This window comes from Rousettus aegyptiacus, unplaced genomic scaffold (genome assembly GCF_014176215.1).
Source record: "Rousettus aegyptiacus isolate mRouAeg1 unplaced genomic scaffold, mRouAeg1.p scaffold_m13_p_16, whole genome shotgun sequence".
NCBI lineage: Eukaryota > Metazoa > Chordata > Mammalia > Chiroptera > Pteropodidae > Rousettus > Rousettus aegyptiacus.
The window spans coordinates 38,239,680-38,257,676 of NW_023416291.1; the positions used below are offsets into that span (position 1 = coordinate 38,239,680).

Consider the following 17,997-nt stretch of genomic DNA (forward strand, 5'->3'; position numbering starts at 1 on the left):
GCGCGTCCACTCTCAGAACGCGTGACCTGCGCGCCCCCGCCCCTTCCCAGGCCTTCGTGGGCATGCGCACGAGAACGCCCTCAAGCAAGGCGTGCGCAGAATAAACTCTGCTCGCAGAATAAACTCTGCTCGCAAAAATGGGGGGGGGGGGGGTGGTGCTTCTCCTTATGCGCGCACACCCGTCACGTGACTTCCTACAAGTGACGCCATGCCCGTTAGCGGTGACGTCATGCGGCCACAAAATGGCCCCGAAGTACCCCCTTTTACTCCTTTATAAATTTCGTTTCTTTACAATTTGAACAAAAATTTTCATGTACTTTTTATAGAGACTTGTATTTATTCAACTTTTTTGCACGTTACAAATGAGTTTTATTCTGGTCCAGCCACTCTGGCAGGAACCCTGTCAGGCCCTGAAAGCAGAAATGACTCAGAACTGGAAAAGATATTTGAAAGGTCACCAACAATCAAAAAACGAAAATTCTAAGACACAGTTGGCTATGGAAGCAGGAACAAGGGGCCATATTGTGGCCTCATTCATTCATTCCTGAAGGAGATGGATTTTTTGGAATGATCCTACAGTTTAGTTCTTAGGTCTCCCATCTTTGTCACTCCTTCCCTAACCACTTTGTTCATGCCATTATACCAGTTTGACCCCAAAAGTATTTTTAAATGTTAACTTTAAGGCTTCCCTACATTGACTACAGAATTTTCTCCATACCAATCCAGGAGGCTTCCCAGAGGAGGGGGGCTGGGCCAGGAGACACAGGAGGAAAGCTTGAAGGAAGCCCATCCAAAGAACAAAGACTTGGGGGTTGCTGGCCAAAGCTGAAGAGGGTGTTTTGTGGGGACCGGATGGAGGTTAGGCTGGACTTATCTCCCAGCTATTGGGTAGAGACCCCTTCCCCCACCCAGGATCCTGACCTATTATCTCCCACTAAACCTATTCGTCTCACTATTCCCATCCAAGCACTCACCCAGGCCTGACACCAGTCACTTGACAACTCAGGCGCTGCCCAGTTGTAACAAGGTCCTGCTGTTTCTGCCTTCACTGCATGCCTTGATCCTAGTTTTCACCAGGATAGACCAGCCCTATCTTTCTCCTACAATACGGTCGTCAGCTGCAGATCACCTATTTGACTTCAGTGGCAGCGTTGTGGACCCCAAAAGAGCAGGCCTAGGCCCCTTCAAGAGCCCAAACCCTCCTCTGCCACCATCTCTGCACCAGCTCAACCTCTGCAACCTCCCTTGGGGTTACCTCTCTGTTCAAGAGATTTAAATTCCAACTTGGCCACTTAAGACCATTGTTAAGTTATTTATCTTTCCGTAATTAGGCCAGAAATTAATAGCTTTTACCACTGGCTGGTATTAAAGGTTTAAAATTGTGCCATTGGCTCTGTGTAGTCTTGTTCCGTTACAGGTATAGAGGTACGTATGTTCAATGTAAAATATGAATGGTGTCTTAAGGTATGGGTTTAAATCCCTGACCCATCTCTTACTAAATTCTGGACTTGTCTTCCCATCAAACTGAATTGGTAGAACCCAAACTCACCAATCTGGTGCAAGGACTCAGTAATACATGGGAGTATTTGTTAATGCATTTAGTTCCTCTTCTCCCACTGCTTTGTGGGGGTAAATAAAGGCTTCTAACATTATGAGACATTCAACCAACACTTTAGTGGCTGAAAAAGCCTTACTTAAGAGATGCCCCCTAAGAAAAGGCCACCTTTGGTTCCCTAATGTCTACCCTCCCCCAGAAGAAGACATGAGAAGAAGACACAAAACTTAATTTAATAGAAATTTTGTTTGTAGTTCTTACATTCTCAGTGTGAGCTGAGCTGGAAACCCACTGCCCCACCCAGAAGCGGCCCAGTCTTGGAGGCAGAGGAGAAAGGAAGGGGGTGAGAGTTGGGGTGGATGGACAGAACTCAGGCCCCATTCTTCCTCAGTACTGGGAGACTGGGCATCACCCTCTTTTCTTGCCCCCCTTGGGGATCCAGCGAGGAGAGCAGATGGAATCTTGGGCCTGGGGTTTCTCCTCCATAACTATTCCCCCAGGTTGTAGGAAAACTAAGAGATCTGAGAAGAGAAGGGAACAGAGAAAGACAAAGATGTCAAGAAAGATGAGGGCCAGGGGTGAGGGCTGAAGGAGAGAATCAGTTGAAACATCAGTTAAAAAAAAAAAGCGGGGAACAAAAAACAAAATCCACCCCAAATGTGAACCCGCCTGAAAAAAGGAAAGTTCTCCAGTCTCATAGAGACATTATTTGGCGCGGCCAGCTCTTCAGCAGGAGCGCTCAGGCCTCAGTCCAGCCCTGGAAGGGGCGGTGTGGCCCCTACAGCTCATCCTTGGCCTGGCCAGCGGCAGCATCTTCCTCCTCTTCCTCTTCCTTATCATCCTCGTCCTCTTCATCTTCGTCCTTATCCTCATCATCATCCTTGTCTGCCTCTTCCTCCTCCTTTCGCTTCTTGTCCTCTTCCTCCTCCTTCAGCCTCTGCTCTTCATCCTGCTTGTCCTTCATTTGCTTTTCCGCCGCCTGCACACAGAGCACACACTCAGGGCCTGGCTTCCACCCACCAGCCCTGCCCACCCCAGCCCAGGACTGGGAAGACTGGACCCTGGCCCCACCTTTGTGACACCCCACGTCTCGTTGCCAAACTCCTCAGCATACGCCTCGTCGTTGGTGATGAGGAAGTTGTCAAAGATGGTACCAGACTTGACCTGGTGGTGAGTGGATGGGGGTGGTCAGAAAGGACATCCCACAGCCCTGGCCTTGGGCTCCATAACTACTATACAATGCCACAGCCTAACGCTGCTGTTAAAAAACAGGCTGACTGTGTTCAAACTCCAGCTCTGCCCTTTCCTGCCTGTATGACTTTGGGCTAGTGACTTCTCTGCACCTCAGTTTCTTCATTTGTATAACAGAGTCTCACCCACTTGTTCAAATATTTTCCCAGAACCTACTACTATCCTAGGCATGAGAAGTACGTCAGTGAAGCTAATTTTCTAATGAGGCCATCTAACCATCTTCTAGGTTGTTGGGGGCAGTTAAGGAGTTGATTCACATAAAAGTTCCTGGGGGAGTGCCTAGCATAGTATGTAGAACCTCAAAGAGCGTGCCATGAGAACTCCAGAGACAGATCGGGAAAATTCTTCAGAAAAAGCACCATTTAGGGGTCAGACCTACCTAGGGTTGAATCCTCCCCCTGTCCCTTTCCTCCTAGGTGACCCTGAGCACTTGAGGTCCCCTCAGGATCCTCCTATTCCCTCTATGTCTCACCTGCCAGAGGTCTAGGCCCAGCACAGCGAAGTTTTCATAGGCATAGATGTTGCTATCAGGAGAATACTCAGGGTTGTCCACCTCTGGGTGGATCCAAGTGCCCTTGTAATCTGGGTTGTCTATCTGCCGGGGTTTCCACTCACCCTGCAAAAGGAAAAAGGAACTAGAGGTGAGCAGAGGTCGGCATGCACTCCATTGTGCATATCTGCCCTGCTAGGAACCCCAGACCCACCTTGTATTCTGGGTTCTGAATCACTGGTGGTTCCCACTCTCCGTCCATCTCTTCATCCCAGTCCTCAGGCTTCTTAGCATCAGGGTCAGGGATGTGCTCAGGCTTGTCCCAGTCCTGATAATATATCAGAAGATCAGAATCAGCTAAACTGTCCACCACCTCTCCATGATGGGGAGTCCCTGAGCAAGTACCAACCTCAGGTTTGGAGTCTGTGGGGTCATCGATCTTGGCTCGTTCATCCCAGTCTTCGGGCTTTGAAGCATCAGGATCCTTTATCTTCTTGGGTGGTAGGAAGTCCCAGTCGTCCTCCAAGGAGCCTGACTCTACTTGGCTGTTATCAATCTTCACCTCATAGGTGTTATCAGGCCGCACAATCAGTGTGTACAAGTGTGTGAATTCATCATCCTGAAGAGAGCAAAAGATGAGTGGCCCCGCCCACCAGGATGGCCTCTGAGCCGTCCCAGGCAGCCATTTGTCACAACCCCAGGCACACCTTGCAACGAATGTCCTTATTGATCAGCACGTTCTTGCCCTTGTAGTTGAAGATAACGTGAACCTTCTTGGTGCCAGGGCCACAGATATCAGGGCCTAGGTGAGAAACAGATCCAGAGGTTGCCTATGCACCAATGCCAGGGCCCCAACCTTCTTTACAAAAGGAAGACCTGATTCCTAAACTCAGATCTGTAAAGACTTAAAAGACAGGATTCACATTTTATCTCTAGAAGGCAGTGGGTGGAGACTTAATAAAATCCATGGTCTAAATTCAGTATATTCTCACTTGTAAAATTGAAAAATAATATAATAAAACCACACAAATTAACAGCCTCAAACCAACAATAACAATTCAATAAATTGCTGCTATGACTATCCGCTCCTCTTTCCCTTCAAAGGAAACCCTATGTGTTCCCTATGCTCTCAATACCACTTTTCACGGACATTAAGGAACCCAAGGGATCCTCAGCCTGCCTCTAATTGAAAGTCAGCATCCGGGTGGTGCCTCTCACCAAACATGATGTTGTACTCGGAGTCTCCGTGCATATCCGTCTGATCCAAACCATCTGGAAATAGCTTCACATATCCACCCCCACAGTCAATGTTCTGTTCGTGTTTCACCGTGAACTGCACCACCAACGTCTGGTCCTTGTTGCTGAAGGGCTCGAATCTGGCCGACAGGGCGTAGAAGCGGGCATCCTGGCTTGTCTGCAGTCCTAGCAGGGGATGGTAGTGAAGTCACAGCTGGCCCTAAACCCCAGGGACCCTAAGGATCAAAGATACAGACAACTCCCCCCAGCTTCTACCTGCCCTGCTCCTGGGAGCGCCCAGGCTGTGCGGTGACTAGGGCTTCTTCCAGGAAGTCCTCCTGGACCTGACCACTGATCCCAGCCTCTCTTACCTTTATCTTTGTCCAAGTCACCGTAGAACTTGCCCGCATTGAGAACGAATTTTCCAAAATCCGACTTGTGTTTGGATTCAATCCAGCGGTTAGTCCACCCATCTAGAGGATCAGAGGAGAAGGTCAACCCAAACATCTCCAGGAGCAGCAGACAAGGAAGGAGATCTCCCTCTTGGGTGCCCCCACCCCAACCTCTAGTTTGACACCTCTAGTGCTTAAAAGATCCGCGGGCGAACCCTAACTTCCGCCGTGGGAGGCCGCTGCGCCCTCCATGTTCCCCGGAGACGCTAAGAGAGAGATTGCTTAGGGGTCTAGCCCCCAGGGACAACCGTGTTGGCCCTCAGAGCAGTAATTACAGGTGACAACGCAGATATGAGCTAGGAAGCCGGTCGCAACGTCGGGGGGGAGGCGGGGGGGCTCGAGGTGGGGCCAAGGGTTACCTCCGTCCAGAAACTGTTCCTTGAAGTAGACGACGGGTTCGGCGGCAGCCAGGCCAAGAAGGCCGAGCAGCAGCGGTACGGGTAGCAGCATGGCGGGCCGAGGTGGCGGCGGGGCGCGGGCCCTTTAAGATCTTCAGACAGCAGCTCTGCAGCAGGGACGGACGCTGTCCCTGGCCGCTCGATTTTATACCCCACCGCCCCCTCAAACCAACCTGGCCCTGCCTCTTGGCCCACCCCTTACGCCTTTTCATTGGCTAATGGCTACGGCCCTGCTTTTCCATTGGACTCTTGGCGGCTTAGCAAGTTAGGCTGTGCCTCGGAACGCTAGGTTCCCAGATGGCCGATTTCTATTGGCCGCATCGCTAGCCAATGAAGGTCGACCACGCGTTGCGGGGGACGCCCACCGGTGGGGTAGGGGCCTCGAGCCGTCAGACAAAGTCATGTGACCAGATCCGGGCCCAACCCCGCCCTCGCCCGCGCGCGTTTCTCCGGATTTGGGAGTTTAAAGATCCAGCGCGATCGTAGGTGTCACCGCACATTACTAGGACCTGGCCCCAACCTCGCCCATACCCTCTGCAGGAAGGGGTGGGCAAGGTTTAACCAGACTTTTTCTACCCTGCGTTTGTGGATCTCTCACTACGACGCCCTGCCTGTCTCTGTCTTTCTCTCTCCTTCACCCCCAGCCCGCTAGACTAAGGCAGAAGTAACTGGAGCCTACCTGGGGCCCTGGGGCTTCCTCATCCCAGCGTCTCTGCGAATGCCGGCCCTTGGGGAGAGAAGAGAGTACCAGCTCTCTCCTCGGTGCAGCCCCTAGTGCCTGACAGCCTAGGAGATTATCCTCTCTGAAGTCACAGGAGCTCCTGAGAGGCCAGGAGGAGAGACCCAGGACAGCTACTGCCCAATAGAAATGCTTTCAAAGTTTTTAAGGATGTCCTGGGACAGAGGAAAGGAAGCCCAGAAGGCTCGAAGATGTGAAATGTAAGCTGTGACTCCCAGGGCGAGTCGGGTTGTTCCCTAGTTGCTGCTTCTCCTTTACCCCGCTCCGCCTCACACCCCCAGCCAGTAAATGAAAAGGGTCTGTGCCTTGTGGTCTCCCACAAACGGCCTGACTTTTGCAATTAAACGGCTAAAGACAAAGGGCAGGGGGTTCCGTTAGGGAGGTAAAAAAAAGAGACAGCTGGTGGGGAAGATAAGGTCTAAGAGGGTCAGGACCCCTGAGTCTAGCGTCTTCTGAAGCCAGAGCCACGTGACTGACAGTGTGTGACACCAGTTCTTGGCCTCCAGTCTGCAGGAAAGAGGAAGGAAGGATGGGGTTTTCCCAAACTCTGAGCAAACAAGCCTTGGACAAGGAAATGTGGGAGTGGACTGCAGAAGTGGGGGAGGTGGGGAGTCCTGGCAAAAAGGTAGGGAGGGGTCGCTTCCCCACTAGTGGTAGGAACTCAGAAAAGGGAGGTGTGAGGAGTCTTGGAAAAGTTGGGATTCTGCCCCTTTCTTCAGGTAGTATCAGATACGGCCCAACCTGGCTCCCCTTAGGAAGAACCCCATGTCTGGGGTGATGACTCCAGGCATGCTACTGACCCTCCTGCATTCCCTCCCTTTCACCAAGTGTCATGGACACAGGGGTTTGGTGCTTTCTGCCTGAGGGTAGGCACTGTGCTTGTCTTGTTCATTTCACTGTCCCCCCCGGTGTCACCTGCAGCACAGGCTTAAAATCTACTTGATCTGTATGGAAAGAGTCCTGAGGAAATCAAACAAAAATGGGGAAAGTGCTTTGAAGGAAAGAAGAGATTTTGAAGAAAGCATTCTGAATATTTTAAATGAGGACTTCACCATAGGATCAGAATTGGGGGATATTTGTAACTCTGTTTTCTAGGCTCAAATAACAATTGTGATGGTTAAATAAGTAAATGTATACTGCTTAGAATAGTGCTTCACACAAATCCCTGGGTTCTCCATCAAGGTGAGGAAACAAAGCACAGAAAGATGAAGAAATTTGACAAGTAACATAAATGGCAGATCAAGGATTAGAATGCATTTGTGCTAATATAGTCTCCACTGGCCACATGTTACTCCTGACCATTTTTAATGTGGCTGATCTGAACCGAAGTGTGCTGTAAGTGTAAAATACACATCAGATTTTCAAGACTTAGTATGAAAAAGAATGTAAAATATTTCATTAGTAATTTCATATTGTGTTTAAATGATAAATGGACGTGTCAGGTTTACTAAGTTTTTCAAATTAATTTTACCCATTTTGTTTTTGATATTGGTCCTAAGAAATTTAGAGTTACATTTGTGTCTCATATATCTGTAGGCCAACGTTGACTTAAACCATGCATTATTGACCTGACATTGACCTCAGAGCATGGCGTGGGAGGTCAGGTGGGATCTTGGGTATTTACAATTTCTGATTCCATTTTCCACCAGCTTCTTGTAGAACCATGAGCAAATCATATCACCCTCTGAGCCTCAGTTTTCACATCTGTGAAATGGGGATTATGTCATAAAGTTTTGGGGAAAATGAAGTAACACTCCTGAAGCACTTAACACTGGGCTGGCTGGGCGCACAGGTGGATGTCCATACAGATTAGCTGCTACCTGGACTATATGAATAAGTGAGGCCCTCTCCCCTCTATAAATGGGGATGGTCCCTACCCAGCGCCCTTTTGAAAATTTAAAAGTAGTTGACATCAGCAGAATTACTATCTCTGGAGCCTAACACCCACAGCCCTTCCATGGGGTAAGAGAGAATCCCAGAAGGGTTAAGGGCTCCAAAAGCCCAGAGAGGAGGGAAGCCCAAGGTCACACAGCCCGCTGTAGGTGGGATTGGACGAAACTTAACGCTCTGATCCTGTCTCTTCTTGAGGTCGTCAATTTGACCTCCCTGGAAAAATAGACACCAGTAGCCCAACTTAGGCGGAGATAAGGACTGAGTACCTCCCACCCCTTGATGTTCGATTGACACACTCAAGATGGCGATCGCCCTGAGCTCTGAAACACAGTCCGCCACATTTGAGATGGCGGAACACGCTTCGGCGCCGGTTCCAGTTCCGGTGATTACGGTATTTCCGGCCCTGACCAGGACACGCGGAGCGTGCTGGTAATAATCATGGCGGACGGTCCGGTGGCGGAGGTGCTATTGCGACGGCTGGAGGCGGCCGATGGCGGCCTGGACAGCGCAGAGCTGGCGGCCGAACTGGGCTTGGAGCACCAGGCTGTAGTGGGCGCGGTGAAGAGCCTGCAGGCGTTGGGCGAGGTGAGCCGCCTGTGATGCCAGGACACCTGGCTTTAGCACCTGCAATTCCCTTGGCAGGAGGGCCCTGCCTCCAGACCAGACTTCCTCAGGCCTGGTTAGGGGTAATTGTGTATATATATATATATATATACCCAGCTCCGAGTGCACAGGCAGGAAGTCAGGAACCAGTGAGCGCCTGGGCTCACAGACGTTCCTCACGCAGGAAACGGTCAACGTTGTGGGGGGGTTACAATGGTAGACAAGGAACGCAAGGTTGCTGCTCTCACGGAGATTGCAGTCTCATAGGAGAGATACTCAAGTGACCAGAGTGATGGAGGCACAGGGAACCCAGGGGTGACAGCTGACCCAGCCTTGGGGATCAGGTGGCAGCTGAGTCTGGTCTTTGCATTGAGGAGAAAAGCTATGACACTGCAGAGATCAGTTTGGTGGTGGGGGACAGGTGATGAGAGATTACAGAGCCAGCATTCACAAGTCCTTATAGGTTTCTCACAGGGGTACTGAGGAGCCGTGGCAGGAGCTGGAGCTAGACAGAGGTGTGTGCTGCGTATATCACTCTTGGGAAGCACTGGCAAAGGGAGGATTGGGCAGCAGGACAAGGGCAGAGGCTGGCACATCCCCAGACTAGAGGGCATGGCATCTGGCTGTAGGGAGGCAACTGGAATAGAGAGGTGATTCAGGAGAGGGAATGAAATGAGATTCATGGCAAGGTGAAGAGAGCACAGATGAAAACCAACCTTCCGACTTGGATAAGTGAAGATGGTAGAGCCACAGGAGGGGGATACTGTGGGGCCCGTGGGGCCCCTAGAATCTGGATCTATGAGTCGAGGACTCAGAAAACAGATAGAGGCTGATCATTCATTAAACTCATTTCTATGCCCCTCTCTGGTCTCAGCTTTATCATCTAATCCTTGCCATAATCCTAGGATGGTGACAGTGCTATTATCCCCATTTTGCAGATGTGACCACTCTGCAGTGTCACTGGAAGGGACAGGCAAACCTGGATTTGAAATTAGGCATTCACGCACAACAGCAACAAAAGAAATTAGGTACTCAGGCTTCAGAGACCAAGGTCATCAGTGTGGGGAAAGGGATTGAAGCTATGGTGTGTGAGGTGACAGTATCTCGATTGATGTGAAATTGACATTTGTGTAGTTCACAGAGTTAAATAATGGCGACTTAATGTGGTTCAGTTCAATGACAATGATTGTAATAATGACAACAATGACAGTAGTAATAGAATTTATGCAGCCTTTGCTACATGCTAAGCATCCTACATCATTTCTGTGTATTAATTAAATTATTTCTCAAAACAATCTTCTGAGGTAGAGCCCACCACACCCTGCTCTCATAGATAAGAAAACTTGTTCAGGGAGGTTAAGCACCTTTCCTAATGTCACAGAGCAAATGAAGAGCAGAGCTGGGAATTAGATTGAATGGGGAGCTAGGACCTGTGGGCGCCACTCAGCCTTGCTCCTGTCTGTGACATGAACTCATCCTCATCCTAGAGCCTCAGGTTTCCATATATAATATGGACCCTCTGGGCCCTCCTCTGACACTTTGGGCATTGAGATGCAAATGCATAAACATGGAGACAGTCAATTCACTTGAGACCTTAAAAGTCTTCCCCAAGTTAAAAAAAAGTCTTTCCCAGGTGCAAAAGTGTTAGAAAGAATTTGTTTTCCAACAGGTAACACTTCTAGTACTTTTACCTCACACTGGGAGTTATGAACCATATTTATTGTTATCTCTGTGTCACAGAAGGGAAACTAAGGCTCGGCAAGGGGACATCACTCTGAGAAGTGGTGCAGCAAGGATATGAAACCAGCTTCAGGGCCCGTGCTTTGACTTCTGCTGCAGTGCTACGCCTTGCCACCTGTGTCCCCTTTTCTCTGCAGATCATTGAAGCTGAACTGCGCTCCACCAAGCGCTGGGAGCTTACTGCGGAGGGCAAGGAGATCGACCAGGAGGGCAGCCACGAGGCCCGGGTGTTTCACAGTGTCCCCCCGGAGGGCCTGGCCCAGAGCGAGCTCATGGTAGGGGTTGGGTGGGGGTCAGGACCTGGGGAGGCGATGGGGTGAAGGCAGCCCTCTTGTCCTCCTCACTGCAGCCTTGCTTCCTCAGCGACTGCCCAGTGGCAAGGTGGGCTTCAGCAAGGCCATGTCCAACAAATGGATCCGCGTGGACAAGAGCGCTGCTGACGGGCCCCGGGTGTTCCGAGTGGTGAGTCCCTGTGGGCAGGCAGGTGAGTGGATTGGTGGACTACTGGCCCTCATGGCCCCTCATGCCCATCATCACTGCAGGTAGACATTGTGGAGGATGAGGTACAGCGGCGACTTCAGCTGGTCCGGGATGGACACGCCGAGAAGCTGAGTGAGAAGGAAAGGAGTGAGCTTAAGAAGAGGAAACTGTTGACTGAAGTGTGAGTGGCTACCACCTTGATGCTCAGACTAATGTCACTTCTGTGGCCCTAGCGTAGGGGGAGGGGATTGGTCCCTAGCACTGTTAGTCTCCTCCCAGCCCTCCTTCACACCGGTTGTCAAGCACACAGGCCAGGCTCAAGCCATCTCAGGGCCTTGACACATACTGTGCCTTCTGCCAAAAATGATCTTCCTGCTGATCTTCAAAGCAGGTCCCAGCATCTAATCTCTGCTCATGTATTATCTTACAGGGGTCACCTTTTCTCCTTCTGAGTTCCACAAAAACTGCTTATTCCTACTTTCTGTCTCTTGTTCCCTGTTTATTACTTTTATAGTCCCAAGCACTATCTAAAATCGATTGCTAGGACCTGGACAAGCTAGGCTGACACCACCTTTAAACAGACACAAAGTGGGCACAAAGTCCTGGTTCTGCCATTGACTAACTCTGTAACCATGGCCAAATCACTTGATCTTTCCGGGCCTCAGGTTTTTCATCTGTAAGATGTCCCCTTTTCACAGTAGATCAGAGCCTGATACAGAATAACTTTATTTACCTGAACTTTACCTATTATTATCATTCCCAGCTATATGCTTAGTGCCTTGAACAGTGGGCTCTTAGTAAGTGTTAAATGAATAAGTGAATGAACACAGGACATAGGTGGGAGCCAAATAAAAATATTTTGGGTGACAATAAATGTCAGGAAGAAAATAAAGCAGGCTGACTTGGCAGGTGGTGTTGGGGTCAGTATCAGATGGGAGATCAAAGGAAGCCCTTAGAGGAAGTGACAGTGGTATTCCCTCCTCTCCTCTGGCTGCAGAACCCTGAAAACCTACTGGGTAAGCAAAGGCAGTGCCTTCAGTACCAGTATCTCCAAGCAGGAGGCGGAGCTGAGCCCAGAGATGATCTCCAGGTAGGGGTGGCTCGAAGGTCGGGTAGGTGTGGGGTGGGGGTGTGTAATCTCACCAGATCCATGTACCCTTCATCCCCATTGACAGCGGCTCCTGGCGGGATCGGCCCTTCAAGCCCTACAATTTCTCGGCCCACGGCGTCCTTCCTGACAGTGGCCACCTGCACCCCCTGCTCAAGGTCCGCACGCAGTTCAGGCAGATCTTCCTGGAGATGGGGTGAGCATGGGGCCGGGGGTGGAACAGGGCCAGCCACTGGGCACAGGCAGGGCAGTCAAGCCACATCTTCCACCAGGTTCACTGAGATGCCAACTGACAACTATATCGAGAGCTCCTTCTGGAACTTCGATGCGCTCTTTCAGCCCCAGCAGCACCCAGCACGCGACCAGCATGACACCTTCTTCCTGAGAGGTGGGTGGGACATGCTTCACTATCAGAAGTGTCAGGCCTGGACAAAATCTTTCAGGTGTACCATTTTACAGAATAAACACCATCCTCCTTAGCATGACGTGACATCAACCAGTCACATCATGTGAGCCAGTCACATCAACTTCTATGATCTCCTTCCACCTGCCCTCCTGCCCACCTCAGGGCCTTTGCCTATGTTGTGCCTCCTGCTGAGAACTGTCTTCTCTCAGGTCTTCATGGCAGGCTCTGAGATCAAATGTCCATTCATGTGTCACCTCAGAGGGTCCACCCTGACATACCTTTGTTCCCCTGAGATCTAAAGCACCTCACCCTTAGTCTTCAACCTTGGTTCCTGTTTCTTTCTTTCACAGTCCTTGGTACTGTCTGAAATTGAATGACTCCACAATGGTGGTTGTCTCCCCCACCAGGAGGAGGCAGGCGAGGCTGTTAGGTGCCCATTACCTGGCCAGGATCAACAGCAGCATTGCCATTGTCGTTGCACCTAGACTTACTAAGCACTCACTATACTGTAATCACTGTTCTGATCTTCCTGTTTTAACTGTAAGAAGTAGCACTATTGGCCCCTTTACAAATGAGGAAACTGGGACTTGGAGAGGGAACACTTGTCCAGGATCACACAGCTTGGAAGTGCTGGAGCCTGGATTTGATGTCAGGCTTTTCAGGAGCACCAAAATTGTATCTCTAGAAGGGAATCTTAAGAATTTACATATTTGCACAACAAATGGCCCCTGAGCCCATCCTATAGGCCGAGGTCTCTTAAACACCTGGGTGACAGCTGTGAACAAGACAGAAGCCCTTGCCTTGGTGAGACCTGGTGGGGGAGACGTGTATTAAATCCTGAGTAAGCTGTGAGAGCAATAACGTAAGATGGCAGTAAATGCAGTGGGGGAAACTCGCATTGGGAAGAGGGGCCGTCAATTTAAAATAGTCTGCTTAAGCAAAGACCAAAGGAGGTGGGGGAGGGGGCCAGATTTGGGAAAGGGAATGGCCAATGCAAAGGTCCTGAGGCTAGGACATGCCTAGAGTGCTCACAAATCAGCTGGGAGGCCCGTGACTGAAAGGAGTGATGAATTAGGAGTCGGGGAGGCAAGGGTAGGGAGGTGACTGGGGGTCACTGAGGGGACTTTAGCTTTTTCTACTGGTGATGTGGAAGCTATGGACAGTTCTAGGCAGAGAGAGATGTGACTGATTCAGGTGTTTACCAGGTGCCCTGTGGCTGTGATGGCAGGGAGGGCAGGAGCTGCACCTGTCACTGTCTTTGCTCTGTAGTAGCTGTTTGAGAAATGCTCCTCGACTGACCAGATGATGCTCTGTCCTGATCAGATCCTGCCGAGGCCTTGCAGCTCCCCATGGACTACGTCCATCGAGTCAAGCGGACCCACTCCCAGGGCGGCTACGGCTCGCAGGGGTGAGGCAGGACCAGGACTTTGGGGTGTCGGGAAGGAGGTTGGGGCCCCAAGGCATCAGCATAGACTTCTGGATTTCCTCCTGAAGGTACAAGTACAATTGGAAGCTGGACGAGGCCCGGAAAAATATACTTCGCACACATACCACGGCCGCTAGTGCCCGTGCCCTCTACCGCCTGGCTCAAAAGGTGTGGCTGGGCCTGGGCAGTGCAGGGGACGGGAAGGGGCTGGCATACTGACCTTCTGACCCATGCCCTGGCCTTGCCTGCCTATCACCTGCAGAAGCCGTTCACACCAGCCAAATATTTCTCCATTGACCGAGTGTTTCGGAATGAGACCCTGGATGCCACACACCTAGCTGAGTTCCACCAAATTGAGGGTGTTGTGGCTGACCATGGCCTCACCCTGGGCCACCTCATGGGTGTCCTGCGGGAGTTCTTCACCAAGCTGGGTGAGCATGGAAGCCAGGACAGGCAGTGTTGGTGGGGCCTTGGCAGGATGCCTGGGTCACCAGCCTTGTCCTCCATCCAGGTATCACCCAGTTACGCTTCAAGCCGGCCTACAATCCCTACACCGAGCCCAGCATGGAAGTGTTCAGCTACCACCAAGGTCAGGGTGGGACCCGGTACTGGGACAAGGAAGGAGATATGAGACTGTCCTCTCTCAGCCTGGGTCCCCTCACTGCGAAGCCCACACTCTACCTCCCGAGCTCACTGCTGAGCCTGACATCACTTATACAAGCTACCCCATTCTTCTGCCCCTACAGGCTTGAAGAAGTGGGTAGAGGTCGGGAACTCTGGGCTCTTCCGTCCTGAGATGCTGCTGCCCATGGGACTCCCTGAGAATGTATCAGTTATAGCCTGGGGCCTCTCCCTGGAGCGGTGAGTGCCCAAACCACTTAGAGTGTCTGGCTGTCTTACTCAGGCAACTTGCCAGTCAACAGACCTTCAGCACCATTCCATTCATTCATTCACTAACAAACTTTAATGAGCACCCATTGTGTGCTCTGTCTTATGCTGTGAATAAACAGCACACATCCCTGCCTCTGTGAAGCTTGGGTCCTAGTGGAGTGATAAGAATCATGAGTAAATTCAACAAATAATGCCCAGAGTGTGTCTGAGAGCAGTAACTACTGTAGAGAAAACACAGTAAGGAGAGCTAAGAAGAAGAAGTTGTCAGGAAAGACCTCAGGTAGCATCTGAGCAAAGACTGGAAGTAGATGAAGGGGTGAGCCAGGCAGATACCTGGGGAAGAGCATTTCAGGCAGGGGGAACTGCTAGTGCAAAGGCTCTGAGGCTAGAGTGTGCCTACTGTGTTTGGAGAACAGTGAGGAGGCCATTGTGGCTGGAAGAAGGGGTGAGGGGTGCGAGAGGGAGGAGATGAGGGTGGGGAAGTGATAGAGCAGATCATACAGTGCTTCGTGGGCCTCTGGGAGGGCTTGGACTTGCACTCTAAGGAAGGTGGGAGCCTTTAGAGAGGTTCTGATCAGAGTAGGACCTGACCTAGTGTTAAACTGTATCTATTCTCTCTCAAGCCCCACAATGATCAAATACGGCATCAACAATATCCGGGAGCTGGTGGGCCACAAGGTGAATCTACAGATGGTGTATGACAGCCCCCTGTGCCGCCTGGACGCTGAACAGGGGTCCCTGTAGGCACAAGAGACCACATGACATGGGCTACCCTGGACAGGCCACCTTCCCTGAACCCCTGCTTCCAAGCCCCTTAACTTCTCTGGCTAGTGACCTCCTTTTATTTATGAAGCCTCTGTGAGGCCGCCGCCACCACCCCGCCCCCACTTCTGGTATTTCCTCTTCCCCACCTACCCCAGGGTCATGGGCAGGGGAGGAGGTAGTACGTTCATTTTGATGTCCATCTTTGAGGATGGGCCCTGGGGAGTCCTGCAGGCAGCTGCTGGCTAATAAAGTGAGCAGTTGCACTCATCCGGTGCCTTTCCTTAGGGGTGGAGGGTTTCTATTGGATCCCCTCAGCTCATAGAGCTGCTTGATAAAAAAAAAAAACCTGGGTGCTAGTGTGAGGGGTGGTAGGTTGAGAATCTTGAGTCCTCGGGTCTTCCTGGCCAGCCTTAGCCAAATACCTCCTGGGGAAGATGAGGTCTATTAAGCATTTACCTATTACTGCTGGTGCCAGGCCCTCTCCTAGGGGAATGAAACAGACCCCCTGCCCCTGTGGGAGGGACATTTGGGAGGGCCAGCCAGATGAGTTTTTAAAAGCTGTATGCCCCCTTGCCCTTAAAAGACTTTTAGACCAGTTCTAGGTTCACAGCAAAATTGAGTGGAAGGTACAGAGAGTTTCTGTATACTCCCTGCCTGCACCCTTGAACAGCCTCCCCCACTATCAACATTCCCCCTAGAGTGGTGCCTTTGTTAAAACTGATGAACCTACATTGACATATCATTACCTGGGGTCCATAGTTGATGGTTCATTCTATGTTATACATTCTATGGGTTTGGACAAATGGATGGTGACATGTATTCATTATTACGGTATCATACAGAGTATTTTCACTGCCCTGAAAGTCATCTGTGCTCCACCTGTTCATCCCTCTACCCTCACCCCCTAAAAGCTACTCTAAAAAAAATTCTCATAAGAATTTCAAATGAGCCCAGAATACAGAAATAAATAGGATAAAGCTCCATGAGCCCAGCACTCCCATTGAACAGTGATTTGGACCTCCCATTTGAGCTTCATCTCTGGTATGTATCTGTGGAAATATTTTAAAGCAAGTCCCAGCTGCCAGTCACTCGCCCCATGTTTTCAGGGGCAGTGCACCTAGCGAAGTTGACAGCTGGGGCTGTGGGTGTCATGGTCCCAGGACCCTGTGGGTACCATCCTCCTGAAGGCTTGTCAGTCAAATCTATTTCAAATTAATTCAGTCATATAGAAAAATAATGATTCATGCAATTAATGCACACTTACTAAGTGCCAACATTTCATGAGCTGAAAGCCTCCATGGTGGGCAAAGTGGAGTTAGGATTCTGCCCTCTGGAGTTGACACGGGGTGGGGGCGGGGGAAGCACTTGGGAGACATGATAAACAAATACAGAAATGGGTAAAGGCTTTACTGAAAAAGGCAGCTGAGGACAGTGAAGAGCATATATATATACATGTATGTATGTATGTATGCATGTAACAGTACAATTCAGTAAGCACCCTGGAATTATTTGCTTTGGATCTTTCATCATATTTTAGACCTATGTGACCAATGGGTTTAAAGACCTTTCAAGTTTGTCCTAGTTCCTTTTGCCCTCACCCCGCTGAGGTAATTACCCACTCCTGAATTTGGTATTTATCATTCTCATGTGTTTTAATATTTATACTACTTATGTTTTGTTCTCACAGGACATTTTATTTTGCACATTTTAAAAGGTTATACAAATGATGTACCATAAAAATTATGTATTGTGTGCATCGCTTTTGTTTTGGTTCAGTGTACTTGTGTTTGTGTGTGCATGCCTTTGAGAATTTTCTCGATAGATAATCCCCCAATTTTCAAATTTGATGCTACGGGAAGATGTGTTTAAGTTTTGACTATGCCACGAAATACTAATGTTTGCTACTGTTTATTAAACTTTTGGCGTGTTCTAGATGTTTTACCCTGAAATCCTTACAATAGCCTTATGTTTTAGATTTTTATCACCTTAGTAGTAGATGAAGACAGGTTTTGAGAGTTGGTGGCAGTTTATGATCATCGTTGTAGGTAAAAAATGGAGCCCAGGTTTAAATCCATGTTTTCCAGAATGTAGGTATCAAGGTGCATGCCGTAGTGTGTGTCGTATGGGACATAGCCCTGCACAGAAGGGCCGATTAATGTGAACGGATCCCGACTGCCTCCTTCACATGGACACTGTGAGGGAAGGAAGAGAGAGTTCCTTCCTCCTTCCCAGTCTACTGAAACAAAACCCTGACCCTTTACCTTGGCCTCCAGCCCAGCCCCCACCCAATCAATCTCAGGCTCCTCCAATCCCTGATCTCTGTCCAGCAGACACGGCTGCTCAAACAACTTATGGCATTTGCACACACCTATTCAAACCTTTTTCCCATTTTTTAATTGGGTTATTTGTCATCTTATTGAGCTGCAAGAGTTGTTTGAGAATGTTGGTAAAGGCTCTTGGATTTATATTTTGCAAATATTTTCTAGTCTGTGGCTCCTGTGCCACAATAATGTCTACTATTAAGATACTACCATTATTATTAAGGGATATGGGTCCAACTCTTT

The 17,997-nt window shown here is 49.9% G+C and overlaps 2 protein-coding genes across 3 annotated transcripts; one reads left to right on the plus strand and one right to left on the minus strand.

Moving 5' to 3' along the window:
• Positions 1–1,769: 1,769 nt before the first annotated feature.
• CALR (calreticulin) lies at positions 1,770–5,489 on the minus strand. Its single transcript, XM_016162153.2, has 9 exons — positions 5,344–5,489; positions 4,904–5,005; positions 4,515–4,718; positions 4,004–4,098; positions 3,706–3,915; positions 3,511–3,624; positions 3,279–3,422; positions 2,627–2,719; positions 1,770–2,534 (listed from the first exon to the last, which is right to left on the minus strand). Exons 1-9 carry the CDS (start codon positions 5,432–5,434, stop codon positions 2,334–2,336), a joined length of 1,254 nt encoding a protein of 417 aa, XP_016017639.1. The 5' UTR covers positions 5,435–5,489; the 3' UTR covers positions 1,770–2,333.
• Positions 5,490–8,429: 2,940 nt separating this feature from the next.
• On the plus strand, positions 8,430–17,365 carry FARSA (phenylalanyl-tRNA synthetase subunit alpha). Of its 2 annotated transcripts, XR_004954943.1 has the most exons (14): positions 8,430–8,599; positions 10,495–10,632; positions 10,721–10,819; positions 10,900–11,018; positions 11,835–11,927; positions 12,013–12,141; positions 12,218–12,333; positions 13,675–13,759; positions 13,846–13,945; positions 14,040–14,208; positions 14,289–14,366; positions 14,524–14,638; positions 15,292–15,561; positions 15,609–17,365. XR_004954943.1 is itself a non-coding variant. In XM_016162163.2 (13 exons), the coding sequence occupies exons 1-13, from the start codon at positions 8,453–8,455 to the stop codon at positions 15,410–15,412; spliced, it is 1,509 nt and encodes a 502-aa protein (XP_016017649.2). In that variant the 5' UTR covers positions 8,430–8,452; the 3' UTR covers positions 15,413–17,365. The 2 variants fall into 2 exon arrangements, 1 of the variants encoding a protein (XP_016017649.2); XM_016162163.2 differs by having other exon boundaries at positions 15,292–17,365.
• Positions 17,366–17,997: the final 632 nt, after the last annotated feature.

Bases quoted from the DNA above. Each gene is read 5' to 3' on its own strand.
- CALR (XM_016162153.2), bottom strand. From the start codon at position 5,434: ATGCTGCTACCCGTACCGCTGCTGCTCGGCCTTCTTGGCCTGGCTGCC. The intron at 3,916-4,003 runs GTGTGCCTGGGG...TGCTCTCTTCAG, and splicing joins ATAAGGACATTCGTTGCAAG to GATGATGAATTCACACACTT. The intron at 2,535-2,626 runs GTGGGGCCAGGG...CTCTGTGTGCAG, and splicing joins AGACGTGGGGTGTCACAAAG to GCGGCGGAAAAGCAAATGAA.
- FARSA (XM_016162163.2), top strand. From the start codon at position 8,453: ATGGCGGACGGTCCGGTGGCGGAGGTGCTATTGCGACGGCTGGAGGCG. The intron at 14,209-14,288 runs GTGAGCATGGAA...TCCTCCATCCAG, and splicing joins GGAGTTCTTCACCAAGCTGG to GTATCACCCAGTTACGCTTC. The intron at 14,367-14,523 runs GTCAGGGTGGGA...CTGCCCCTACAG, and splicing joins AGTGTTCAGCTACCACCAAG to GCTTGAAGAAGTGGGTAGAG.